The sequence below is a fragment of the Phaeoacremonium minimum genome (assembly GCF_000392275.1).
Source record: "Phaeoacremonium minimum UCRPA7 unplaced genomic scaffold PA7_03_scaffold_415, whole genome shotgun sequence".
Lineage (NCBI taxonomy): Eukaryota > Fungi > Ascomycota > Sordariomycetes > Togniniales > Togniniaceae > Phaeoacremonium > Phaeoacremonium minimum.
Window position 1 is genome coordinate 238,068 of NW_006921317.1, and position 25,221 is coordinate 263,288.

The window sequence follows — 25,221 nt, forward strand, 5'->3', positions numbered from 1 at the left end:
TCTTTACAGTGACCCATCTTCCTCATACCTTTGGACAGTAGTCTTGGGTTTAGATCTTGCTTCCCTTACCACCGTCAACCAGCTCGGCAGCCGCGCCGCCAATGGCCAGCTTGCCCGTCTCCTTGACCTTGGTCTGGAAGATGACCTTGCCGCCCTCCTTCCACATCTCCGTCACCAGCGTCTGGCCCGGCAGCACCGAGCCGGCGAAGCGCACCTTGACGTTCTTGAAGGGGCCAAAGCGCTCGTAGACGGCCTTGCCCGCGATGCCGAAGAAGCACAGGCCGTGCAGGATGGGCACCTTGAAGCCGCCCATCTTGGCGAACGCCGGGTCCACGTGCAGCGGGTTGTAGTCGCCGCTGAGGCGGTAGATGCACGCCTGCTCCTCGGTCGTCGCCTCCTCGACGACCACGTCGGGCGCGCGCGCCGGCGGCTTGTTGGCCGCCGTGCTCGCGCCGCGGTCCGCGGGCTTCTTCTGGCCCCCGAAGCCGCCGCAGCCCCGCAGGAACACGGTCGACTCGTTGTAGAAGAGCTCCTCCTTGGTCTCGGCATGGACAGTCGTCACGCCCGACTTGACGAGCGCGGCGTTGCCCTTGTCGACGACCTCGATCAGCTTGGCGTAGCTGAGTGTCTTGGCCGCGGTTGGGACGGGGTACTTCCTGACCTCGAGGTACTGCTCACCGTGCAGCAGCATCATGGGGCTGAAATTGGGAACGAGGTCATCCAGGTTAAAGGGGGTTTCGGCATCGAATGGCGGGATGACACCATACGTCGGGATCACTTGGAAGTCCTCAGCACCCTCAAAGACATACTTCAGGTCACTGCGCTTCGCGCCAATGCCTAGGTTGTAAAGCATTGCATCACGTTCTGTCCACGAGAACCCAGTTCCCTTGGACTCGGCCTTTAGGGCGGTTTGGATGGCGTCGAGGTACTGGTTGCTCTCGGAGTCACTCTGGAGAACACAGTCTTGTTAACAATGCTTTATGAGTCTACACTAAAACTACATGGTGCACATTGTGACATATGATCGGGAAGATACCGCTCAAACAGAGAAAGTTCATACCTTGGACTTTCCACCGGACTTGTTTTCCATGTTAGACATGATCTTCTGCAGGCTCTCCTGGATCTTCTCGGGGTGGTCCGCCCGGTCGTCAAAGGTGACAATCTCGTTCCAGTGCTTGAGGACCTCTTCCGGTGTTAGGGTCACATCGACGGGGAAGCCATAGCCTCCGGACCGCTGCCACCTCGTCGCACCAACCCAGCCGCTGCCGACTTCGTAAAGAGCACCAGTAGGGTTCTCAGGAACCTTGTCACTGGACAGAGCCAGGACGAGAGGAGCAATGTAGTCGGGCTTGAAAGCCTGAACCATCTCCTCGGGCAGAATAGTCCTTGTCATGGCAGTACCGGCATTCGGTGCGATGGTATTGACGTAGATGTTGTATTTGTAACCCTCGATAGCTAGTGCTCTTGAGAAGCCGAGAATGGCGCATTTCTAAAACACAGTTAGTTTAAATCAACTAAACTTGGGTTTAAGGCACTGACCGCCGCGGAGTAGTTGGCTTGACCGAAGTTTCCGTAGATACCGCTGGTTGAGGTGGTGTTGACAACACGGCCGTACTTCTGCTTGAGGAAGTAAGGCCAGGCCGCCTTAGTCACCTTGTAGGTACCACGAGCATGAACGTTCATGACAGGGTCCCATAGGTTGTCATCCATATTTGTGAAGGCCTTGTCGCGCAGAATGCCGGCGTTGTTGATAACGATATCAATTCGCCCAAATGCGTCTATCGCTGCCTTTACGACAGCGTCTCCGTCTTCGGCAGAGGCCTTAACACCCACTGCCTTGCCGCCCATCTTCTTGATCTCATTAACGACATCGTCGGGATTTGCGAGATCATTGACAACGACCGATGCGCCGTGCTTGGCAAATGCCAAGGAATAGGCCCGTCCAATACTGAGGTATAGTTAGTTCAGATTCTTGATCTGATGAAAAGAACACTTACCCAGCGCCACCTCCAGTGACAAGAGCGACACGGCCAGTGAAATCCACCTTTTCTCCTTGAGGACTAGGGCCCATCTTCATTGACTCCTCGAGCAATGACATAAAGTCGTTCGGACCGGATGGATACTGCGGCTTGGAGAAGTCTGTGATCTGCTTCCACTGCTTCAGGACGGCACTGGGGGTATAGCTGTCGTCGGCCTTCAGAAGCTGTCCTCCTGACCGCTCCCATCTCAGTTTTGTGACGGCGCCACCACCGACCTCGAAGATCGATCCGGTCTCCTTGGTGTTGTCCTTATGCACCAGGACGGCAACCAGCGGCACAACCCACTCAGGCTTCATCAGGGCAAGCACATCTGGGGGCATGACTGTCTCGGTCATGCGGCTGGCGGCTACGGGAGCAATGACATTGGCGAGAATGTTGTACTTGATACCCTCCTTGGCCAAGGTCTCGGTGAAGCCCACCATAGCCAGCTTAGCGGCTACTTCTTGTTAGTATATGTTTGTGGTCGACCTTGAGCTACGATGCTTACCAGAGTAGTTGGCCTGGCCAAAGTTGCCGTACAGACCAGCAGCCGACGCCGTATTAATAACGCGGCCGTACTTTTGTTTCCTGAAATGGGGCCAAGCAGCTCTAGCACACTTGTAGGCACCCTTGACGTGGACCTTGAAGATGAGGTCCCAGTCCTCATCCTTCATATTCTTGAAGCTGATATCCCGCAGAATACCGGCATTGTTGATCAGGATGTCGATGCGGCCGAAGGCCTTGATGGCGGTTTCGATGATCTTGTCGCCGTTCTCGACCGAATCGTAGTTGGCAACGGCCTTGCCGCCGGCTTTCTTGATCTCGTCGACCACAACATCGGCAGCCTGTGTTGCCGTCAGCGCCCGGATCTTGAGCTGGTGTGGGGGCAATCTTTTCTTACCTTTGCGGACTTGCCCTCTCCAGTGTGAGATGCGCCGAGATCATTGACGACGACGCTGGCGCCTCGAGAGCCGAAGAAGGTGCAGTAGGCTTTACCCAGACCGCCGCCCGCTCCGGTGACGACGACGACCTGGCCGTCGAAGCGCAGTTGGCCGGACATGGCGTGGGAGCTTGGCTTGTTCTAAAGAGACAACAGAAAGGAGCACAAACGAAGGGGGCAGCGTCAATCGTCGTGGGAAACAAGCAAACAGAGGGTATTCGGGAGGTTGAGCTGAGATAAGTTGAGTTGTAGGTAGATATGGATGCGAGTGAGACTCCCCTCGTCTAATAAAGCAGGTAGCAATAAGACAAGAGGCAGTACCTAGGGTCGGCCGGCAACTGCTGCAGTGACGCTCATTTGAGCCGAGGCCCGTCTAAGTCCTCTGAGTGGCCACCAGTGCCCATTCCACAGCGGGCCTTAGTATTTACCGAGGGGCAGCTCGCTGTGGTGACTAGGCCGTTTTCGGTTACGCCGCAGAGCATTTATACCTTTCACATGCTCTTGAGTTTCCCCGGACCCCCATCAAGTCCTATGAAGTCATCCCTGTTCCCCCGGGCGCTCTCTTCTGAGTCTGACAGTAATCAATTCATCACATGCGCAGAAAGATTATGGATATATCTTTGCCTTCTCCGCATTGAAGTGTCACAAGCTCATGTAGCTGAAATGCTGGGGAGAATCCCGTTATTGTTCGCTTAATCTAGTAACAATTCAGTAAATACAGCTCAACATGGTGCTCGAGCTCTCAAGACGCAGTGCCGAATCTCAAATTGCAACGTTTTCGGTGCATAATGTAGGCGCCGACAGATAACACGGCGGATGGTTTTCCCAAGTGAAGAGGCATTAAATGGGGGTGGAGAGCAAAGGTCACTTCAAAATATAGGTATGGCAGTGCGTGCAGGGACTGGGCTTGTCAACTACCTGCTGGAGCCCCCCAGTGCACAGCGGTAACTTGACGGTTACTTGAACGCGGGGGTTCTCCACACTCCTCCCCACTACCACGCACGACTCTAGAGCTTCTCAATGCAGACTACCGGTACCAGCGCCTCAACTATCAACCGCTGTGCATTGGCGTAGCGACATCGGGAGTGAGGTTTCAGAGAAAATAATGAAGCCGCATTTTCACGATAGCCTCAAACTGCCGCCCTCACAAGTCGCAATATACCACGCGCCCTGAGCCTCACCAGAAACCTCAATACGAACTGCAACCCGCAGATATACCTACGTCATGGCTAGCACGCCCGACGTGCCGTTGCAGTCGCGCATCATCGACGACAAATCGCCGATTTGTATACCATTCATACTCGAGCGGCTGGCCGCGCACCGCGCCGACCCCAGCCGCGCCGAGCGGCCCTTCTTCATCGGCCTCAACGGCGTGCAGGGCGTCGGCAAGACGACGCTCGTCAAGGCCCTCGCCGAGACCCTGCAGGACCGCGAGCAGCTGCAGACGCTCGTCGTCAGCATCGACGACTTCTACCTGCGCCACGCCGACCAGCTCGCCCTCGCCGCCGCGCACCCGGACAACGCCCTCGTGCAGTACCGCGGCGAGCCCGGCACCCACGACGTCGCGCTCCTAAAGACCTTCTTCGCCGCCCTCGCGGCCCAGCAGCCCGCCCACGTCCCCCAGTACGACAAGTCGCAGTTCTCCGGCCTGGGCGACCGCGTCCCCGAGTCACAGTGGACGCCCATCAATGGGCCGGGCCAGAAGCCCGTGCAGGTGGTCATCTTTGAGGGCTGGTGCGTGGGCTTCCGGGCGACGTCTGAGGCGGCCATCGAGGCCAAGTGGCGGGCGCCGAGCCGGACGCTGCACGGTCACAAGCTGGAGCACCTGTACTTTGTGAACGAGCAGCTGAAGGGCTATGATGTCGTCACGGATCTACTAGATGCGTTTATATATCTTGACGCCGAGGAGACCGAGTATGTTTACGACTGGCGCTTGCAACAGGAGGCAATGTTGCGGCGAGAGAAGGGCACGGGCATGACAGATGAGCAGGTCATCAAATTCGTGGACGCATATTACCCTGCCTATGAGTTGTTCTCCGAGGGTGTCAGGAAAGGCATCTTCTCCGACCGACCAGGCAGTCAATTACATTTGATAGTGGCTAAGGACAGAAGTGTGCAGCAGAAGATCGTAATATGATAACATTGTAAGAGCGAACCATGTCTCCTGCCATAAGTATCTCGGCACCAGCCACATCTATCTATAGGACAGGCCTGTTGATCCTGTACTGTCGTAACTGTATCTTACGTAAGTTGTCGCTCCCCTTTTAAAGGCACATATATCGCTGTGCAAGGTCATGTCTCATAAAATCGATCCCGTAACAAACATCGCCGACCAGAGTTCGCAGACGCCAAAATGAAGCAAGGCCCACGCAAATTTGAAAAGGAATAGGACGAGCCAAAAATAAACACCACGCTTATGCTGCCTCAAATGTCGATGTCGACGTCCAGATCTAGTCGTCCTCTATCTCCTTTCCCTTCATCATCCCTTCTCCATCCTTCCTGAGGCCTGCAAGTGTGCGACCAATGCCGTCGATCTTGTTTCTCACAGCTTCCTCTCGATTGGAGATCTCTGTCTCATAGCGCTCCACCATTACACGCTTGGAGCGGCGGGATTCCTTCATCTGATGTACAATGTTGCTGAACTGATCCAAGAACCAGTCGCCACTTGCGTCCCATTCATGTACGCTCATCTGAGTAAAGAAATGGTGTTGATTGTTTTCATCCTTGTCTTTGTAGTATGCCAGTTTCTCCTCAAGAGTACCACCTGACGGAAGGTTGGTACTCTGAACAGCCACTCTAGCGGGATCATGGTCAAAATCCTCTTTCTTGAGATCGGAATAGCGCATGGAAGCAAGGATTGAGTCATCGTAGTCCGCACTAAGACGTCGCTTCCTGTGTCCCGCTCCGTGAACACTACCATGTCGCGGAAGCGAGCTCTCCTGAAGCAAGCTTTTCGGTGGGGCAAGGGGCTTTTGAGACTTTTGCACTGCTACCGTCCTGTGGGACTTTTGTGGCATGAGGGTTTTATGGGTCGGAGCAAGCTGTCGAGCCGCCTTAGGGGTACGCTGAGCTTCGACCTCGTCGCCTTGTGAAGGGACGTTGCTCATGCAGTCAGAGTCAGTAAGAGCATCGTCGACATCCTGGAACACAGTTGAGCGCTTAGGATCAAGGTCGTGTTCTTTCCTGTCTTTCTTGACCTTCACCGCATCAGCAGCGCTATCATATGGTTCTGGAGACCGAGTCACCCCGTTATTCGTATAGGAATCCGCCCGGTCAGCATATGATCGTCTCTTAGCCATGTCGCCGTGGAGTGGATACTTAGTCCGCATCAAATTTCGTGGTTTCTGGGAGGGTGAATCTTCCTTGGCTAGATCTCTGAATGGATCTGCTCGTGCTCCTGATCTCTCAAGAAGAGCACTATTCCGTAAACTGGGGTCCAGGGTGACAGGAGCATTGGGTTGGGTCGATGTGCCAACCACCTGGAATAGGCCATCCTTATTTATAATGAATGGGCCTGGATTCTCTTCAGATTTCTGGGCAGTCCGCTCCAAGGGCTGTGAGCGAGTGACACCACGGTCCTCGAGGCGACGGTCTGGAAATCTGCCATGTCTCGTAGACACGGATCGAGCGTCGCTATCTGACAACAATGAAGCAAGGGTAGACTGCTCTTCCCAACGCTGCTGGAGGCCGCCCCTTGGGGATCCAGTCGATGCCCCATCCCACGTATGCCCCTTCTCGCGAGGCAATGGCTCCGCACGAGCAGTCGTATCCTCAAACACCTGGCCTGCTCGGTCGCGTTGCATAGCCTCTCGTGCCTGATCTGACCCAGCTCTGCTCCGCCTCATGGGATGATAATGAGGGGAAGTATTCATTGGCTGAACCGTAGGTTCAGGCACTGTCGTGCGGGCATAGCGGCCAGTTGTCGGAAGAGGTAATTTGAATGACTCGATGGCATTCTGGCGACCCGCCAGTGGAGAGGAGGGGAGTTGGGTAGCATGAGGGGGAGGTGGCCGTGGAGGACTGACAGGCCCTGGTGAAGCGACGGCCGGCGTATCGTGTCGCTGTATGTAGTTCTGCATCTTCTTTTTTGCAGTTGGCACCATATTCAGAAAGCGCATTAAGAACGCAATCTTGCGACTTGTAGGGCCGTCACTGGCGGCTTCGACGATCAGCAGGAGAAGCGAGAGGTGTCTTTGTTTATTTATTTGACGTGTACGGTCTAGGGAGCGCGTCTCTGCGGATGGTGCGTCGTGACGGCGACATGTGTACTTCTAACGCTGCTGGCACTCCATGCGCTGGTGGAAGGCGACAGGACGGTGCTGCATCGGGGTTATTATGCTTCTCTCTGGTTGGGCTCCAGGCGATCAATCGATGCACATTGGGCCGAGACGTGGGCGGCATGCGACTTGAACGTGGAGAGCCGGGGGAGAGGAGCAGAGAAACGGAGGGATTGGCCGGTGGCTGCGTGGTTAAAATGGCGACAGGAGGGAAGCAGCAAGAGGGAAGAGAGGCGGACGGGAGTTCGTCTGATGATGGTGGTGGACGTAGGTCCGTCCCGGGAAGGAAGCCTTACTTTTCGGGGCGGCGTTTTGGCTGGTTGGTGGTCGTTGCTGCCCTGAGCCTGTCTGGGACGCGAAGGTACGTCGCGTCGTCAGGTGGTGGGAAAACGCAGGGACTACCACCGTTAGCGTGGAGCTCGCGGGGGCTACTGCTGTGGTAGGGGCTCGATATCTCAGAATTAGGGAGGCGCGACTATGGAGCTCTTGCTGCAGTTGGTCCGAGCGCGAGCCACTTATAGATGTACACATCCCACAAGGACTTCGGCCCATCGTGAGAGGTCGCCCCGTCCTTCTGTCTTCTGCAGCATTAAATGACTTGTTCTGCATAAGCTTCCTGTACCTCGCGAGCAATTGGCGAATGCCATCGTCTGCTCGAGCCGTTGCACTCTCATAGAATGCGACCTGAAGCTTCTGTCGAGCCACCATGCGCGTTAGACGCCCAACGAAACGAGACGAGTCGGCATCCTCCCGTCGTTGAAGACTGATCAACCTTGTGGGATGAGAAGACAAAGGATCGATCCTAGTATCACGCGGTTCGCCTAAACTCATTTTGAATCAAGATTGGAGTATCACTGTGTAAAGAAGAGGTGCAAGAAAGCATTTGCGCCGAGAGACAGACAGTCGATATCCAACCAACCTCCTTGGTAAGTATGATATGGGATATCGCCTGAGAATCGTTGAGCACCCGAACAGCATGGACCATCCATCAACTTCTCGAGGTATCATTGACCCTACGGCTTCCTAACTTCAAAAGAGAAGACCCATTTTTTCAGGATGTTGCTACGTTGAGAATGGACGAGTTGTAGCAGAGGTCTGCCACACCCCGTGGTGTCGAGTGAGTTGGTCGTTATCTTTCGACAATTGTCTAGGATGCAGCTACCTGGGTGTGCTTGAATCGCAAGATACAATTGGTCGAATATACACTGCGCGAGTTATACACTATCTCGAGTGTGTGACGCTATCTCTGGAGGCATGCAATGGAACATTGGCAAAGCTCTACATGTTCTGATGATCAACGGTGTTGCATGTAAGTCTAGAAAAAGGTATTTTCGGCTGGCATCGCTTCTCCAGATCGACATGGAAGCCCGTTGCGCGGTTTAGGCGGGGTGTGTCTCACGGCAGTGAGCTTAGATAAGGAAAGGCGCCGCATCGCACTCTAAAGTGCCCCACTGACGTATTGCCACCTGCTGGGAGGGCCAGGCCGGCCGCGGAGCCATTCCATTTTGTCTGCTTAAAAATCACCACACCAAAAAAGAAGAACCTCCTCAGTCCTTCCCGCCTGAATGCACCCTCCCACCACCGAACACACCTCATTATCGGATTGCCGCCCTATCCCGCGGCAGCTGCAACGATGGCACCCTCCTTAGAAGTCCCCGAGCCTGTGGAGGACGTCATCGCGAACCCTCTCAAGGCGAAGCCGCAGCTCGTGGCACCCGAGCCAGAGCACTGTCCCGGCCCCGAGTCCGAGCAGGCGGGCCAGGCAGACTCATGCGCCGGCTGCCCCAACCAGAAGATCTGCGCCGCTGCGCCGAAGGGCCCCGACCCGGACATCCCGTTGATCTCTCAACGACTAGCCGGTATCAGACACAAGGTCCTAGTGCTCAGCGGCAAGGGCGGCGTGGGCAAAAGCACGTTCACGAGCCTGCTGGCCCATGCGTTCGCTACCAACCCGGACAGCACGGTGGGAATCATGGACACTGACATTTGCGGCCCGAGCATACCCAAGATGATGGGCGTCGAGCAGGAGACGATACACGTCAGCGGCACTGGCTGGTCGCCGGTTTGGGTGATGGACAACCTTGGCGTCATGAGCATACAGTTTATGCTGCCGAACAGAGACGATGCTATAATATGGAGAGGGCCAAAGAAGAATGGGCTGATCAAACAATTCCTGAAGGACGTAGACTGGGGTGATTTGGATTTCCTATTGGTGGACACGCCGCCGGGCACGAGCGACGAGCACTTGAGCGTGAACACATTCCTACGAGAAAGCGGTATTGATGGCGCAATAATGGTCACGACACCGCAAGAGGTGTCACTGCTCGACGTGCGGAAAGAGATCGACTTTTGCCGCAAGGCTGGCATAAGAGTGCTCGGACTAGTGGAAAATATGAGCGGCTTCGTATGCCCGAAGTGCACCCACGAGAGCCAGATTTTCCAAGCGACAACGGGAGGTGGCAGAGGACTTGCGGAGGAGATGGGCATCCCATTTCTGGGAGCCGTACCGCTCGACCCCCGCATTGGCATGGCTTGCGATTATGGCGAGAGCTTCTTCGACTCATATCCGGACAGTCCGGCATGCAGGGCGCTCAAGAGAGTGGTGACAGGATTAGCAGACCAGTTGGGCCTAGATACCAAACACGTCCTTCCGGACGAATGAATAAATGATGTTAGACCATGAAACGTTCCAGCGCATAAATATGTTTCTTGTGTGGTGCTCTCCTTTGCTATTAAGGACCAAGTGGCCTAAGAACCGCCATATAGCCGCGTTTTATGCCGCACCCAGTTTCTGGGGGATCTCCTCTAGATCATCCGTCGAGTCGATGTCAATGACCTTGCCCACTTCGGCCGTGTTCCTCATCAACTCCTTCGCGCCGGCGTACAACATCCGCAGCTCGCTATTGCATGTGATCGGGAGGTAGTAAAGGAGAACATAAGGTACAGACAACCGTCCAGAAGGCTGTAAGAAGATGTCATATCAGTATAAACGGTTTCCCGTTTGCTTATGGCAGGAAACGTCGTACCAGCGTCAAAGGATAGCTCAGCAGTACGAATCGCGGTGAATGGTCGGGCAGGTCATCGGCGATTTCGTCGAGGCTCTTGTATACCGTCTTATCCTCGTCTTGCTTGATCTCCTTGGTCGCCTTATCGATCATGTCTGACAGGTGCGGAGGAGTGTCAGTGGTGAAAAGGCCATCGGGCAGGTGACAGATTGGAACGAAGGGCAGGGCGGGTTTTGCGCCCAGAGCAGCAGACAGAGAGACGTACATACAAATGACAGCTTGGGGGTCGTTGGACCGTGAAGTTCCCAGCCGGAACTTGCGCAGATGGTCCTTCGTCTCCTGGGAGAAGGTATAGAGCCTGGCTTCGGAGCTCTAGATGCATTGCGATTAGCTACCGGAGTTGATGCGTGCCCCGCATGATGGCAGAACTAACCATCGTGACTGGTGATGTTCTAGATGTTTGAGGAAGGCTCTTTAGAATACTTGTGTTCTGGGAGGAAGTGTCTCTTCTTTTATCCCTGCCTTGGAAGGTTGAAACGAGACGAGACTGCCCAGATTGCCAGATCAACGACGATCTTGGAATGCGGCTAAGCTAAGGTGATACCACTTTTACAAAACGATAGGTATGTATGCTTAGCAAAGAGAAAGGGAAGAACCCCGCCAGCCAGGCGTCATCCATTGACTCCGGTCTGCGCTTAGGACAGGCCCGAGCCCCACCTCCCGGCTCCCAGCTCCACGGGAGCGAGCGCGCTGAAGAGCCTCGGGGAATATTTGAGACGCTCACCCATTCATTCCTCCTCAGCTCAGCCTTCCGTTGATAGCCTTTCTGTCTACATGGGACCCCAGTTGCTCCAATCGTGTTGCTCTTTTTTGTTGCTCATGGTCGGATAAGAAGTCCGCTGCTCAACCTCTCCACCTCACCCCCTTCTTGATGTTCTCCCGTCTCTCCCAAGTTGCTCGTCATCTTTCGAGACCGGCACCCAACTATCTTCACAACTCAGCCGCGTCGTCAACGGCTACATCTGCCGTCGCCAAGAACATGATGGCTTCCGCATCGGCTGATGAGCGCAACTCACGGACGATCCACACCGCTGCGTGTCTGATCATCGGCGATGAGGTTCTCGGGGGAAAGGCATGTTTCTACCGTTCCCGATTATGTGTTGGAAAATCTGAGTGTTAACACCAGGGTTTCTTGACTTTTGATAGACAAAGGATGTAAGTCACACTCTCATGCATGACATATGCACTTGAACTAACACATGACAGTCGAACTCGAATTACATGGCAAAATGGTGCTTCGATCTAGGCATTGTATGCTTTCCACTTGAGATGCAATTGTGTAGAGCTAATGGATCCTCTCATAGAACCTGAAGAGAATCGAGGTCATTGCAGATGACGAGTCCGAGATCGTTGAGGCGGTCCGTCGGATGAGCGACAAATACGACTTTGTGGTCACCAGCGGAGGAATTGGCCCAACGTAGAACCCTCGCCGTCCGTGGAGTGGCATTGGAATGCTAATGATTCGGTCAGACACGACGACATCACCTATGACTCCATCGCCAAGGCATTCGGGTTGAAGATCGCCCTGTACCAAGAGGCCTACGAGCGGATGAAGAAGTTTTCGAGACCGCATCCATCACAGCCCAAGTTCAACTGGGACGAGGACTCGCCGGCCAAGAAAGCGAAGCTGAGGATGGTCGAGCTGCCAACGGATGAGTCGCGAGACCTGAGCAAGCAGTTCCTCTTCCCGCGAGAGGACATGTGGGTTCCCGTCGTAGTTGCAAACGGCAACGTTCATATCCTTCCCGGAGTTCCGAGACTTTGTGAGTCTTCCATCCCGTCTATGAAGCCACTTATGAAAGACTGCTGACGCAAAACCTTCGTGAATCAGTCGAGGCGCTTTTGGACGCTCTGAAGCCTTCCATACTACCACGGCTTGTGGACCCGGAGGGCAAGGGGATCGTCAGAGTTCTCATTTCGACACCACTCTCGGAGAGCGCAGTTGCGGGATATTTGACTGAGCTAGCGTCCCAAGTTGAGCCAAAGGGCGTCAAAGTTGGAAGTTATCCACGGTGGGAGAAGAGCAGGAACACGGTGACATTGGTTGGCAAGTATGTTCACATCGGGAAGGCTGCCCCTTTGTTTGTGGTAACGCTAGCTGACATGTCACAGGGACAAAGCTTTTCTGGATAGCATCGCGCCCGAGGTTGCTGAAAAGGTCAAAGGTCGGGTGGTCCAAGTCGAGGGAGAGGACGATGATTTGCCCAATGCGAGTTGAGATGGACATTAATTGAGGGCTTAAATGAGACGTTGGGAACCCCCACACTGCTGCACTGCACGAGATGCACATGAAGACGGTTGGCGTTTGACGGGCTTCGTTTCGGTCACCCCGATATCGATAAGGAAGCAGCACAACGTTGTCATCTCGTTTGGGAGATGAGCAATCCACATAAACCACAACTTTGTGTGGCCCGGTAACGGGCTCCGTAACAGTTTTGTCCTCTCAAAGTCATAGACGTTGGTCACTTCTTCCCGGTGTGAGATACCGTGCAAATCCCGTTCTGATGCTCAGCATGCTGCGTAGCCTATGCGGTGCAATCCAGCCACGTGGGGAGCGCGTGCGATGATGTGACGCATTCTTTCAGCCGTGAGGATGTCCGTCCGTTCCTGGCAATGATGGCATCGTGCCTTAGAGCTTTCCTCTGGGAAATTAGATGCGCCACTTAGCGTCGTGATCCTCGCCTTCGGAATCAAACAGGTGCACTTTAGACCCTTGTCAAGATGCACTCCAGTGCGAAGCTTGGCGCATGCCGGTCGTCTCCAATGGTTCTAGAAACAATCGAGACAATCCAAAGCTGAGCAGGAGAACGCCACAGGGGAGGGACGGGCTGCTTGCTGGAGGCTTTAGTAGGAGAGGTCCAATTTCTCGCGAACCCTGCAAGTTCACAAACTGCAGAGGACGAGTTGGGATTGTGAAACGGGACCCCCTCTTGTGCAGGCTTGCCGCGCTACCGGTATCTCTTATCTGGCGCCTCAGCTGCATCTTCGTTTAAGCCCTCGCAGATGCGTTCCTGCGTAAGCCCTGTTGGGTCACCACATCATAGACAGACACGGCGAACGCATGCCTTGACCAGTTCGCTGTGTGTGCTAGATAAAGCACCTCACGGCACTATCGAGTCAGTGGCTTGCAATGTGGCCTGCCCGGTTTGTCAGTTGAGAATGGGGGTTAGTACCTCTATCCAATGCCTCCTGATTCTTGCATCCATGCAAGGCATGGCAAGTCGCGGGGTACACCTGAGGCGAGTGCTCGCGCACTGTGCCTGCGGAAGGTTATTCTGGCTCACCTCTTGAGTGGGAGAAGATGAAACAGCAAGCAAGAGAGGCTCTCCGTATCCGACCGAACCCTTAATTCGAGTTGATAAGCTAGGCAAGGAAGCTGATGCTCGCAACATGGTCAGTGCCCATGTCATGAACAACGTCTGCAAGCAGGACTTACATAGTACAGAATGTACTGCACTAGGCAGGTAGTGGGGAGTGGGGCCGTGGCCCCTGGACTAGAGTTTGCTCATCATCCATTTGTGCAGCTGCATTGTCATGTACGTGTATGTCTATCTGGCATGTAGCTGAGCTTGAGCGTCCTTCAGGGCTTTGGGACTTTTGGATGCAGGATGGAGGCCAAAGCCGGTTGTGCCGCATAAATGTGGCCTGGGCATAAGCAGATCCACTGCCTGTGGTAGACGAAGTTGCCCAGTGGATAGGTAGGTGCTGTTGTATACCTATACCTACGTTCCAGACGGCCTGGTAGGCACTGCACTGGACTCTTCAGAAGACGTTTGTGGACGGATGATGGAGGGGTCGACCCCTGCGATTGTCTCTTGCATGCGCCAACCTTGTCCGTGAGATGCTGCACTAGCCACGAGGAAGTGGCATCTATGGCATGCGCGATCAGGGGAGGAGATCGACAGAGCGCGCAGCCTTTTAAATGATCAAGACGTTCTTTGGTCACGGTAGAGGTGAGATCTTGGAATTCACCTGAGAACCGGCGAATCAATCGCAGCGACAGACGGCACCGCCGTGCTAGCCGCCGGGCGGTCCGCACAGAAACGACGGTCGAGCTTGTAATCGGGACGGCCCAGGACGCTGATAGGAGTCGGGCGACCCCACGACTGACTAGGATCGCGCCCATCTGGCGCTTTCACAAGACTCAGCCCTCTTCGGCCGCTGTGGTTGTTGCTGACTGTCGAATAGGTGCTCAGCGACTAACAAGGCCGAACTCCAAAGGGATGATGGTAATTGCCATTGCCAGACGCCCAATTGCGTGTCGTGTTCCCTGGCGGAGCCATTTAAGACCATCGGTTCCCAGGTGCCGAGGTTATAAGAGACGTGGATAAACACCAATAATGGGATAGTCTTAGGTTCCTGAGAGACTGAGGTCTCAGACATTTCACGTAGATGAACAACGTCCCAGCGATCCGGTCTGGATCCTTCACAATAGAGCCCACGGTACACTTTCTTTGCTGCGATTTCCAAATCTAACAGAAAGTTGATTGATTCGCAAATCAGGTCATTGCAGCCGGCGGCCAGCTAGAACCGTAGCTTATCGCTTTGCCGGAAAGACTGTCGAAAGAAATGCTGGCTCAATTTGGAAGCTGAGACTTTGTAACCCCAATATCTATCTAGTATCTAGAGCAACTGAGGTTACAGCGTCGCGCCCTGGGCCACGTCGATGCAGCTCAGTGTGATACCTGGTAGATGGGTGACTCTGCGTGGAGCCTCTTGGCTTGATTGCGGCGAACCTGCACCGTTTTTGGTTGCCGCCATACCTCGGGGGTGGCACATTGCACATCGCACAGTCGGTACGGTGGGTGGAGAGGCGTCTGTCTTGAGGGATGCGCTGTGACTGTGATACACAGTGCAGAGGTATTTTGGTTGCCATCAGATCCGCTCAGATACTTCACAATCTACGTATGTGTAGTGTGCCTGTTCTTACCTAAGCTAAGGTCGTAGGTGAGGTTGGTTCATAGGTCAAGCAAACCACCCGACGTAGGCCTCCTGATAGGCGCAGATTGAAGCGTGGACAGAGAGAGCAACATGGTGACGGAGAGCCGTTGCCGCAATACGAGCTTGGTGCGATGTTTCTTCTCTTGTTGCTCTCCTCATGAGCTGTGTATGTTATGCGGGCGGACGATAGACAGCAAAGGTAAAGCAGGAAACCTCGCCGGTCCTAGAATTGCTCCTATAGTCTATACCTAGCTACCTAGGTACATTAGCTCTGCCAAGCTACCTACCTAGGTCAAGGTTGCCGAATGTGCATTGGGCAAGCAGCAGCAGCAGCAACAGCAGCAGTTCTCAGAATTGTGCGTGCCGTCTCGGAACGGACAGCACCAGCGGCTTCGACCAGAGGGGTAAAGTGGTAAAGTAGAAAAGCGCCCTGAATTCCTGCTGGCGTTGGTGCATACTGAAGAGCGAGCTGCATTGCAGCACCCTAAGAGGTGAGGTGAGGTGGGTGGGAGGATGGATGAGGAACAGGTACAGCACAGGCACAGGAGAGGAGGTATCTAGACCTCTGCGCTGACAAGCAAAGACGGTGAAGCATGTGTACACTGCGTAGGTAGCTTAACTAAGTACCTAGAAAGGCGATACAGCAGAACAGGACTATGGCCTAGTTCCCGCCGATTGCGTGGCGAGAAGCCATACTGAAGTGTTATTTTGGTGACGCAGAGTTGCCCAGAGTTTGGCATTTCCAGTGGAAACAAGAAAACATCGGCTCTTTTGCCGTAAAGTAAAGAGACTTTACATTATTGACGGCAATTACTTTGGGAAAAGCAACTTGCGAGAAGAAGGAGAAAAATGACAGTCGAAACGCAATGACCACCACCACACCACACACCCATTCAAAGCGATACAACAAGTTCGCTCTCTCACGGTGACCGCACCAGATGCTCGCACGGAGTAGCGGTACCTCTTTGGGGCGCCAGCTAAGGTACCGGCCTTCCTGGGAGGTGGCCCCCCTGCAACAGACCTCATCCCTGCCACCCCGGTTGAAAGCCCACCCGCCAGCGAATAGGGAGCCAGTTGCCCCCCCGGGCGCTCCAAAGCACCCAAAGCACGGAGAGCATGCAAAGACAAAGCGCTTTCCACGCACTCCTTCTACCATCCCATCCCATCCCCAATTCTTCCTCGCCTCTTTTGCAGGAGAAACACCTTTTACATTCCAATTCCAGTCCGCCTGCGCAAAGAAAAGGCCTCTCCCCCCCATCGCCACAATCGATAAAGGCATCACATCACGCATTCAATCAACACTCCGGTCCGGGTCTCGCTGCTGCGCTGTCTTGCGACTTTCCAACGCTGCACTTGACTCCCGAGCGACGCTGATCTGACCTGACCCTGACCCTGACCTCGCCCGGCACTAGAGTACACACCTCCTGAGGAGTCAAGGATCGTCGCTCTCCCTAAACACGAGCCGAACCCCCGTCTTTCTCTCCGCCGCCAATCGATCCTCTCCCATATTCCCAACCCGTCAACCCATTTCCTGCCTGTCGTCCATCTCGAGCTTGCTTCGTTTCCTCAAGCATTGTCCAAATATTCATCGGCAGCTTCAGATCCCGAGAGAATGGCCTCCAAGGTGCGTTTCCCGCCTTATCGGCGTTCGGCGCCATCGTCCGCTGCCGGCCCAATTCCATCGCCCGACGCCATTTTGATGGTGATAAATGCATTGAGCTGACCTGTCATCCCCGTCTCTAGTTCCTCAGGGAGTACAAGTTGGTTGTGGTCGGCGGAGGAGGTGTCGGTAAATCTTGCCTCACCATCCAGTTGATCCAGAGCCATTTCGTCGACGAATATGATCCCACGATTGAGGGTATGCACACAGATTTAAACATCTCACCTCGGCGCAGTCCCCGCAAACTAACAATCGCTCCCAGATTCATACCGCAAGCAGTGTGTCATTGATGATGAGGTCGCCCTACTAGATGTGCTCGATACCGCCGGCCAGGAGGAGTACTCGGCCATGCGAGAGCAATACATGCGAACCGGTGAAGGCTTTCTGCTAGTGTACTCAATCACATCGCGGCAGAGCTTTGAGGAAATCACGACCTTCCAGCAACAGATTCTGAGAGTAAAGGACAAGGACTACTTCCCCATGGTTGTTGTGGGCAACAAGTGCGATCTGGAGAGCGAACGCGAGGTAACCAGACAAGGTACGTTGTCCTGCTGCACTACATCTGTGTGCCCCATGACTGATCATCAATTGAACAGAGGGTGAGGCTCTGGCAAGGTCATTCGGCTGCAAGTTCATCGAGACGTCCGCCAAGTCAAGGATCAATGTTGATAAGGCGTTCTACGATATCGTGCGAGAGATCCGACGATACAACCGAGAGATGCAAGGATACTCAACCGGTAGTGGCGCATCCAATACCAATGGTGCTGTCAAGCCGATGGAGGTTGGCGATGATGACGCTGAGCCTGGATGCTGCGGAAAGTGCGTTATCATGTAAGAGGGAAGATTTTGACGTCGCCGGGATCAGTTCGCAATGGGTGGAAGTGATAACAGGACTAGAGAAGCGAGATCGAGTGCAGGCATCGCACAGAATTGAACAAGACGGTACTGCCGAAGCTGCAGAAATGAAGCAGCTCAATTTGAAGGAGACACACGTTGCATTGGAACGGGAGTCGAGTTCTTTTCCCTAGCAGTATGGATCCAACGAACTACCAGCATAAACTGAGGGGAGGAGCGAAAGGCATTGCAGAGCTCCCCACGCGCGCTGGACAAGACAGACATTGTCATTTTTTCTTGTTTGCCTGTCGAGGGATATGGACATTTTACAAATTTTATTACCTACTTACTATCCGAAGTTTTCTACCTTTTCTCTCTTGGGGGTCATCTGAAACTAAAGCTTTGTCATCCTATACCGCCTGCTTCTCATGCATGTAATTCGTTTGTTTCCTGGCAGTGGTCATAAGTCATAAAAAGTTCCTTGCCTCTGAGGGTGGCTTCACCTCTCTGAATACAACTACTATGAGTAGCTACAATTATGCTCGCCTTGTCTCCTGATGTTTCGACTGGCCTGAGGGAAGATAACTTGGAGAGTTGCCGGCTTCTGACTGGCACTGCTTTAAATCACGAATAGTAAGTAAGCTCCGTTGCATTTTCAATCCTAGAGGCTCGCATCTGCTCAAGATTGCCTGTAGATTACTACCTTGAGCGTCTGATCAATGGGATCTCAGAACAATGAGTGTGCCGTCGAGAATGCAATGGCGTAAATATGACCTTCTTTGTCTAGTCCGCTCGGTGACCGAGTTGACTGTTCAAACAATTGTTCAAGTTGAACAATGGCGTGAAAATCACATAATGAATGTCGACTCCCCTTATATAAATCCTTTGCCTCTTTCTGCTTTCATACATTCTCCGGCCCAGTATCTTGAGTCATCAAATTCGCTAACACCTCCCAGAGGATATAGGAGAGATACATTTGGACGAACCTGTCACAATGAATTCCTTCAACAGCTTCAATAAAGAACCATCTGGCAACGCAGGCGGAGATGAGTTCATCAATGAGATCATGGATATTAACGAACCAGAAATCCCAATTGATCCAGCTCTCCTTCAGCAACATGTGAGTCCGTCTCAATTCTTGCCTTCCGAAATGGAAGACGTCTTGGTGAGTCAAGCGACAGGACTACCTGCCACTGCAACTCACAACATACAGACGCTGACACTTCCAGGGCCAGCGTTTCCTGCCGCTTCGGTTACTGACCCAAGCCATGCCAATGCTTCGGAACAGTTACAGCTACAACTGGAGCGAATTGGTGCAGTACCAGCTCGCCAACCGCCTGTTTCAATTCCAGGTCGGTCTGCTTGTTTACAGTGTCAAATGTATCAAGTCTCATGCTCGTTTTTGACAGAGGATGACCCCAGCAAGCTGATGTACAAGTGTGCCGACTGCCACTTGAACAACAGAGAATGCAGAACAAGGGCTAACCAATTACCGCTGCCTGCTCGACCGCTTCCACGGTCTATGGGGCTCCCACCCTACACGGGCTACGGCTCAACAGCAAGTGACGCTCTGTCCGGTTACCAGGGGACGGCATACTCAGCAACTAATGTCAGCTACACGGCTCCTCCATCAGAAAACAGCTTCCTGCCAGCACAGCCTGGGGGTCTTTTCCCGCCTGCTTCCCCAGCCCCAATGGGAGATCCTTCCGTGCCTGAGTCTCGGGCAGTCCAGCAAGGGATTCTCGAGCCTTCAAGACGTCGCACACATGCTGAAATGCAACAGGGCGGAGATGATGCTGCCGCACGACCTGCAAAGAGAAGATTTCCGGGGAATCGTTGCTACCTATGTAGCAAAAACGACCTCAACTGCCACCGTCTCGTCGATGGCGATAACTCCTCTGGATGCGCTCGGTGTCAGACATTTGGCTTGATATGCTGGGACTTCAAGGACCAAAGAGTGCTCCCGACCGCCCTGGACTGGGCCGGCTTCAACGCATCACCCGCTTCGTTGTTTTACAGGTTTTGCAAGCGCTGCCAGGACGAAGGATGGGGGTGTGATAGGAGCCGGCCCTGTTCTTCTTGCAGACACACTGGCCACCAGTGTGTGGAGCAGGTCCAAGGGAAGATGAAGACGGCCAGAAACGCCTTCTTGAACGGCACAGCTCCGGGTCAAGACAGCGAGCTGTACAGGATGTCACTCGGCTATGGGCCTTGGGGAATCGGTACTATTCGACCGCCCAACAGGCCTGATCTCCCCGGACCGTTGAACGTTCTCATTGGAAATAGGAGCAACCGCGAGAACTATAAGCAGCCTCGCCCTGAGATCACAAATCATCTGATTCAGAACAACGATGCGTTCGTATTCCCACCGCCGCCTGCTGACCCGAATGACCCTGCTCTGCAGCAGCTCAGGGGCCGGGGTTACCCTGGCAGGGAACGTACAACAGTTGCTTACGGTTGGAATTCGATGCCAGGCGGACGTCTTCCACCGGAACTGGTCGCATTGCCACAGCTGCAGCAACAACACCCACAGCCGGCTGCAGCAGCACAATCAGGGCTGCACCCAGCTCCAGTGATTCCAGCTCAGCAGGTTGTTCAGGGACAAGTGCCCGTTCGGCAACCTGACCCGCAGGCAGCACCGATGAATCTTCAACAGGAATCCCAAGCACAGGCTCAGGTACAAGGCCCTGATTATGTACTTGACCCGGAAGACATCGAACTCTTCAATGCACTCAGTCAGCTGCAAGCCAATAACTGGCAGTTTCACTAACAAGAATTCGTTGCTTCATTTGGGTTTCGTTTGTTGCTAACCGAGAGCTCCTACGTCCTCAGCTATCACATATACTGGTTACAATAGACTAATAGTGCAGATATCAGCCGGTCTTATATCACGATATCCCTCGTTGCAGGGTTCCCAAGATGTAGAAAATCCAAGGACGTTGTCGATCGACTACCCCTGAATATATTTGCTGCCTCTGCAAAGAGTAGACGGTTGTATTCAAGCACTATTTAGTACATTAACCGCTTTCAATCAAGTGTATGATACTTCAAATTAACTAGACCTTCAGTTTACTATCAAGTGTCCAAGTATCGTTGACGAGTGAAACTACTTAAATGTATACATTTCCAATGAGATAACGTGCAGTACAGCAACACTAGCAATCAGCTTCGAGCAAGCAAAGGCTCTTTCTTATCTGTGTGGACTTCATTTATCAAGGAAAATGAATTTCAGTTTGATGGATTTCAGATCCAAGACCATCCAAGCTATCAGGATTGAAATGTCGATACCTCTGAGAGTTGAATACAGGACTCAGTTGTTTGTCCTCGTGCGCTTATCTCGTTAGGCATCTTGAGATCTCTTCTCTGTAATCGGTAGAAGATCTTTGGACGGCCCAGATTGACTGTGTGGTGGCGACCCCCCTGTCAACCCCACCACACTTACCCACCTCTAAATTTCCCCTGGGTGGCGGACCCGGGACCCGTGCCCATGCCAGCAGATAGTGCGAACAACTTCTTTGTCGGTCAAGGGCAAACGGCGCGATCTCGTCCTTGCAATCTTCGTCTCCTGCCCTTCAGAGTTTGCACAGGCTCGAAACACAGCACCCGAGGACACAATGTCTACGACGACTACCACCACCACGACGCAGCCGATCACGGCGCAGACCATCTTGCGTCTGTTTCCCGACATCGACACCACCAGCGATGCGCTGGACGGCCATGATGAGGAGCAGATTCGATTGATGGACGAAGTGTGCATCGTACTTGATGAGAACGACTTGCCAATTGGCACCGCCAGCAAGAAGCTTTGTGCGTATCTCCTCAGCAGCCGCCTTCTATGGGCCACAACTTCTAACCGCCTTTGCTACAGGCCATTTGATGACCAACATCGACAAGGGTCTTCTCCACCGAGCCTTCTCCGTCTTCCTCTTTGATGACCAGAATAGGCTTCTTCTGCAGCAGCGTGCGTCTGAGAAGATCACCTTCCCTGACATGTGGACCAATACCTGCTGCTCGCACCCCCTCGGCATACCTACGGAAACCGGCTCCAACCTCCCCGACTCCATTGCAGGCGTCAAGAATGCGGCGCGGCGCAAGTTGGACCACGAGTTGGGCATTAAGAAGGAACAGGTTCCTTTTGAAGACTTCCATTTCCTGACACGCATCCACTACAAGGCGCCGAGTGATGGAAAGTGGGGGGAGCATGAGAGTAAGCCTCATCCAACCCCTATGTGCCTGGCACAACGGGAAGCAATCGCAAGCTAACAGCTGCCGGTAGTTGACTACATTCTCTTTATCAAAGCCAATGTGGACCTCAACCCGAACCTGAACGAGGTTCGGGATACAAAATACGTCACGGCAGATGAGCTGAAGGAGCAGTTCAAGGATCCGAGTCTTACGTTCACGCCATGGTTCAAGCTCATCTGCAACTCTATGCTCTTTGAATGGTGGGAGAGCCTCGACTCCGGCCTGGAGAAGTACACGGACGAGCAAGAGATTCGCCGCATGTAAATGCACGGGACATCCGGGAGCGCAAGAGCTGAATTGGACCAACATGGACTTGGCGCCGAGTACCCTCAAGGATTTGCTAAGCAGTGTGGGATAGCATTTAGAGACACGTCCACCATTGGCTGACATTATGAACTTCGAGATATCCGCTCTTATCCGGTCGACGAGTTGAAACTCACGCCGGGAGCCGCTTCTTTCTGTTTTGAGCATCGCACATACAACATGCAATTCTAGAACTAATTACCCTACGAGAGAAAAAAAGCACAGTGACGTTGGCCCGGCTGCAGAGATGCAACATTGCTGTGAGGACATGGAGCCCAAGCTGTCCAGAACGAGAAGCTGTCCCCACGTGCGGAGCTTGTGCTATCAATTAGGTATCGAAGAGGAGCCTATCTCCAGGTATCTCTGTCGTGTAAGTGTCGTTCGCCTTATCTCAACGCACGCCTACGGGAGCCATTGGAGGCGATTGAAGGGTAATCCCTCGAGGCGACGTCACCTGACCCCCCTGCATTGCAGCAGTAGCTGGGCAAGGGCCCAATTGCTTTGGAACTTCATGCTCGAGAAGCGACTATATTGGTGATTCCAGGGCGTTTGATTGGGGACGGCTTACAATCAGAAGCCCAAGTGGGCCCTTGGCGCACGTTTCCTAGCATCAGGAGTCGGACTGATCCTAACCGGTCTCGGTATGAGTAGCCGCAGACGACAACCTTACCTACGCACTTACGCAGTACTGTACCGCTCATCCCACGCTGCATACGCACGGCTTTGGGATTGACCTGACCTGGGATGGGCTGGGCTTCCCCAGTTGTTTGTCCTTGCCGGTGCTTCCTTGGTACCTCGTCTCGTCTTTGTTCTTTCGCCTCCCGCTCATCGTCTTCCTGCCCAATTGATAATGGATGCAGCAGACCCTGACGTTCTGCACAGCTTACAGAGACCAATGTGTCTCGACTGCTCTTCGCCCTCCTCCGGGGCACCAACCACGGTGCTGCCAGACAGACAACCCGGAGGTCTCGCCGCCTGGCGATGCAGGTAGTCCCTGCGGCTCACCGAGTCACATCTCCATAATCAGCGGGCTGCACATCCATCCCACTCTCTGTGCATCCCAATGTCTTAGTGCTCCCGTCGTTTCCTGACCGGGGTCCTTACCAAACCCGTTTCCTCGACCGATTATCTACATATCTGCCCTTCCTTCTCACCCCTCCCTTTCCTGCCTCCTCTTGCTCTCCTCTCTTCACCGTAGTCTTCGACCAGAATTCCAAGCTCAGCTTCAAATCAATAAGACTCACTCATCAAACCCTAAGAGTTCGCAGCCCCATAACCTGGGGCAGTCTCTGAAGGACGAACTTGCTCATCTTGCTATCCACAACTCATCTTCAAACAGCTCTCCCCAGTCCTCTCGCCCCGAGCCAAGCTCGCTGCCGTGACACTTCTGTCCCTCCTTGTCTTCTTCCATCCACCCCTTTTACAACCGACTACCAAGTCAAGTCTACATTGATGTCTGTTGACCTCCGCATCACCCTCTATTGTCTGCGCTATCCGTCCAGATTTATGCCCGTCTCAAGAACTCAACTCTCGAGAGTTCACACGGGCGATAGTATACAAAATAAACGAAGTAGATAAAGTGAGCCTCAACTCATCCGTACCCCGTGCATGCTCGACCGCAGCCCACAGCTTACACCATGTCTCACAGCGAACAATCGGGTGATACTTGCCCAGCATGGAGACCGTAAGCAGTACTGTCACCTTTGTTGAGTTGAAGCACTCCCTCGTGCCACGGAAGTGGGAGGAGGCCGTGCGAGTCATTGGGATGTCAGAATGCAAGGAGGCGGCGCTCTCGCTGTCGCACGCCTTTGCTACTGATGATCTTGCCCAGTACCTCCTCAACTCGGACGACATGGCCGGCGCCTCGCCCGAGGAGAAGTGGAGGCTCCATGTCGACATCATGACGTACATTGTGGCTGCCCACTGCCTCAATGGTATCGTGACGACCATCGGTCCGGACTACGAGGGAGTCGCCCTGTGGTGAGTAAGAAGGGAACGCTATGCTTTCTGATAAGAACTTCGGAGCTGATAATATCTGTGGGGTATAACAGGATGCCTCCCGGCAAGAACTTGGACGACTGGTGGACCGTCCTCCGGAGCGGCATGTGGAGGCTCTACTACCAGCTGTCGCCGGAGGGGAAGAAACGCTACTACGACGAGATGCTTCCCCTGCTGCACGACACCAAGGCGGAGGTACTCGGCGAGCGCGATGACGACGCCTACTACCTCGTGTACCTTGGGACGAAGCCACACGGGCGTGGCCGTGGCTACGCTGCCAAGCTCATCCAGCACATGGTTGATAAGGTGAGTCGCCGTCGTCGTCACTGTTCGTGAATTGAAGAGTGTTCTGGATGAGCTTTGCTAACGTGCCTGGCCTCCTCAAACAGGCTGATGCTGAAAACAGGCCGGTTTACCTTGAGTCGAGCTCCCTGGCCAACAATGCCTACTATCGCAAGTTTGGCTTCGAGGTCAAGAAGGACATCTTCCTCAAGCGTGGACTCGTTCCCGTCCAGCTGTCTATCATGGTCCGTGAGCCCCAACCCGTCTGCAAGATTGCTTACGCCGGGAAGGCCTCCGTCGTGAAGTTTCACGCCGGCCGGAAGTTGATGTAAGGAGGTGAGATGCGGCTGTTCCCTCGAGGAATGCCGACAGGTCAGGTTATGTGAGCCAGTGGATGATGTGCGTGCATCCGCAAGTTTGTTTTTTTGTCTTTTGCCATTTGGTCCTTGCTTGCTTGCTACAGATTTCAGTTCTAAGTCGGTCGTTACCGCTTACCTTGCTACGGTCAACTTTTCTCTCTTTTCGTTCCAATTCAGCACAGCTCAGCCAGCCGGTCAGGGTCCCGACCCACCATTCCGTTCCTTATATAGGTATTATAACATCAAACAGAGCATATTTCATGCCATGTGCCTCATTAAAGCCAACGCCAGTGATCCCA

General features: G+C 53.7%; 9 protein-coding genes across 9 annotated transcripts; 6 read left to right on the forward strand and 3 right to left on the reverse strand.

Moving 5' to 3' along the window:
* Positions 1–49: 49 nt before the first annotated feature.
* UCRPA7_5563 (putative peroxisomal hydratase-dehydrogenase-epimerase protein) lies at positions 50–3,078 on the reverse strand (the record flags this gene model as incomplete). Its single annotated transcript, XM_007918109.1, has 6 exons — positions 50–949; positions 1,061–1,489; positions 1,540–1,948; positions 1,998–2,475; positions 2,527–2,863; positions 2,920–3,078. The coding sequence occupies 6 exons, from the start codon at positions 3,076–3,078 to the stop codon at positions 50–52; spliced, it is 2,712 nt and encodes a 903-aa protein (XP_007916300.1).
* A 1,105-nt stretch (positions 3,079–4,183) lies between these two features.
* Positions 4,184–5,095, forward strand: UCRPA7_5564 (putative d-glycerate 3-kinase protein; the record flags this gene model as incomplete). Its single annotated transcript, XM_007918110.1, has 1 exon — positions 4,184–5,095. One exon carries the CDS (start codon positions 4,184–4,186, stop codon positions 5,093–5,095), a length of 912 nt encoding a protein of 303 aa, XP_007916301.1.
* Positions 5,096–5,408: 313 nt separating this feature from the next.
* Positions 5,409–6,257, reverse strand: UCRPA7_5565 (hypothetical protein; the record flags this gene model as incomplete). The annotated part of the gene is made up of 1 exon (XM_007918111.1): positions 5,409–6,257. The coding sequence occupies one exon, from the start codon at positions 6,255–6,257 to the stop codon at positions 5,409–5,411; it is 849 nt and encodes a 282-aa protein (XP_007916302.1).
* Positions 6,258–8,868: 2,611 nt separating this feature from the next.
* On the forward strand, positions 8,869–9,897 carry UCRPA7_5566 (putative protein nbp35 protein; the record flags this gene model as incomplete). The annotated part of the gene is made up of 1 exon (XM_007918112.1): positions 8,869–9,897. The coding sequence occupies one exon, from the start codon at positions 8,869–8,871 to the stop codon at positions 9,895–9,897; it is 1,029 nt and encodes a 342-aa protein (XP_007916303.1).
* Positions 9,898–10,008: 111 nt separating this feature from the next.
* On the reverse strand, positions 10,009–10,676 carry UCRPA7_5567 (putative gmf family protein; the record flags this gene model as incomplete). The annotated part of the gene is made up of 3 exons (XM_007918113.1): positions 10,009–10,197; positions 10,262–10,612; positions 10,674–10,676. The coding sequence occupies 3 exons, from the start codon at positions 10,674–10,676 to the stop codon at positions 10,009–10,011; spliced, it is 543 nt and encodes a 180-aa protein (XP_007916304.1).
* Positions 10,677–11,279: 603 nt separating this feature from the next.
* Positions 11,280–12,518, forward strand: UCRPA7_5568 (putative molybdopterin binding domain-containing protein; the record flags this gene model as incomplete). Its single annotated transcript, XM_007918114.1, has 6 exons — positions 11,280–11,399; positions 11,507–11,551; positions 11,605–11,717; positions 11,771–12,063; positions 12,132–12,351; positions 12,413–12,518. The coding sequence occupies 6 exons, from the start codon at positions 11,280–11,282 to the stop codon at positions 12,516–12,518; spliced, it is 897 nt and encodes a 298-aa protein (XP_007916305.1).
* Positions 12,519–16,853: 4,335 nt separating this feature from the next.
* Positions 16,854–17,736, forward strand: UCRPA7_5569 (putative ras small monomeric gtpase protein; the record flags this gene model as incomplete). The annotated part of the gene is made up of 4 exons (XM_007918115.1): positions 16,854–16,865; positions 16,985–17,099; positions 17,164–17,439; positions 17,498–17,736. The coding sequence occupies 4 exons, from the start codon at positions 16,854–16,856 to the stop codon at positions 17,734–17,736; spliced, it is 642 nt and encodes a 213-aa protein (XP_007916306.1).
* Positions 17,737–21,349: 3,613 nt separating this feature from the next.
* On the forward strand, positions 21,350–22,244 carry UCRPA7_5570 (putative isopentenyl-diphosphate delta-isomerase protein; the record flags this gene model as incomplete). The annotated part of the gene is made up of 3 exons (XM_007918116.1): positions 21,350–21,542; positions 21,604–21,942; positions 22,012–22,244. 3 exons carry the CDS (start codon positions 21,350–21,352, stop codon positions 22,242–22,244), a joined length of 765 nt encoding a protein of 254 aa, XP_007916307.1.
* Positions 22,245–23,958: 1,714 nt separating this feature from the next.
* Positions 23,959–24,895, forward strand: UCRPA7_5571 (putative gcn5-related n-acetyltransferase-like protein; the record flags this gene model as incomplete). Its single annotated transcript, XM_007918117.1, has 3 exons — positions 23,959–24,263; positions 24,335–24,587; positions 24,671–24,895. 3 exons carry the CDS (start codon positions 23,959–23,961, stop codon positions 24,893–24,895), a joined length of 783 nt encoding a protein of 260 aa, XP_007916308.1.
* Positions 24,896–25,221: the final 326 nt, after the last annotated feature.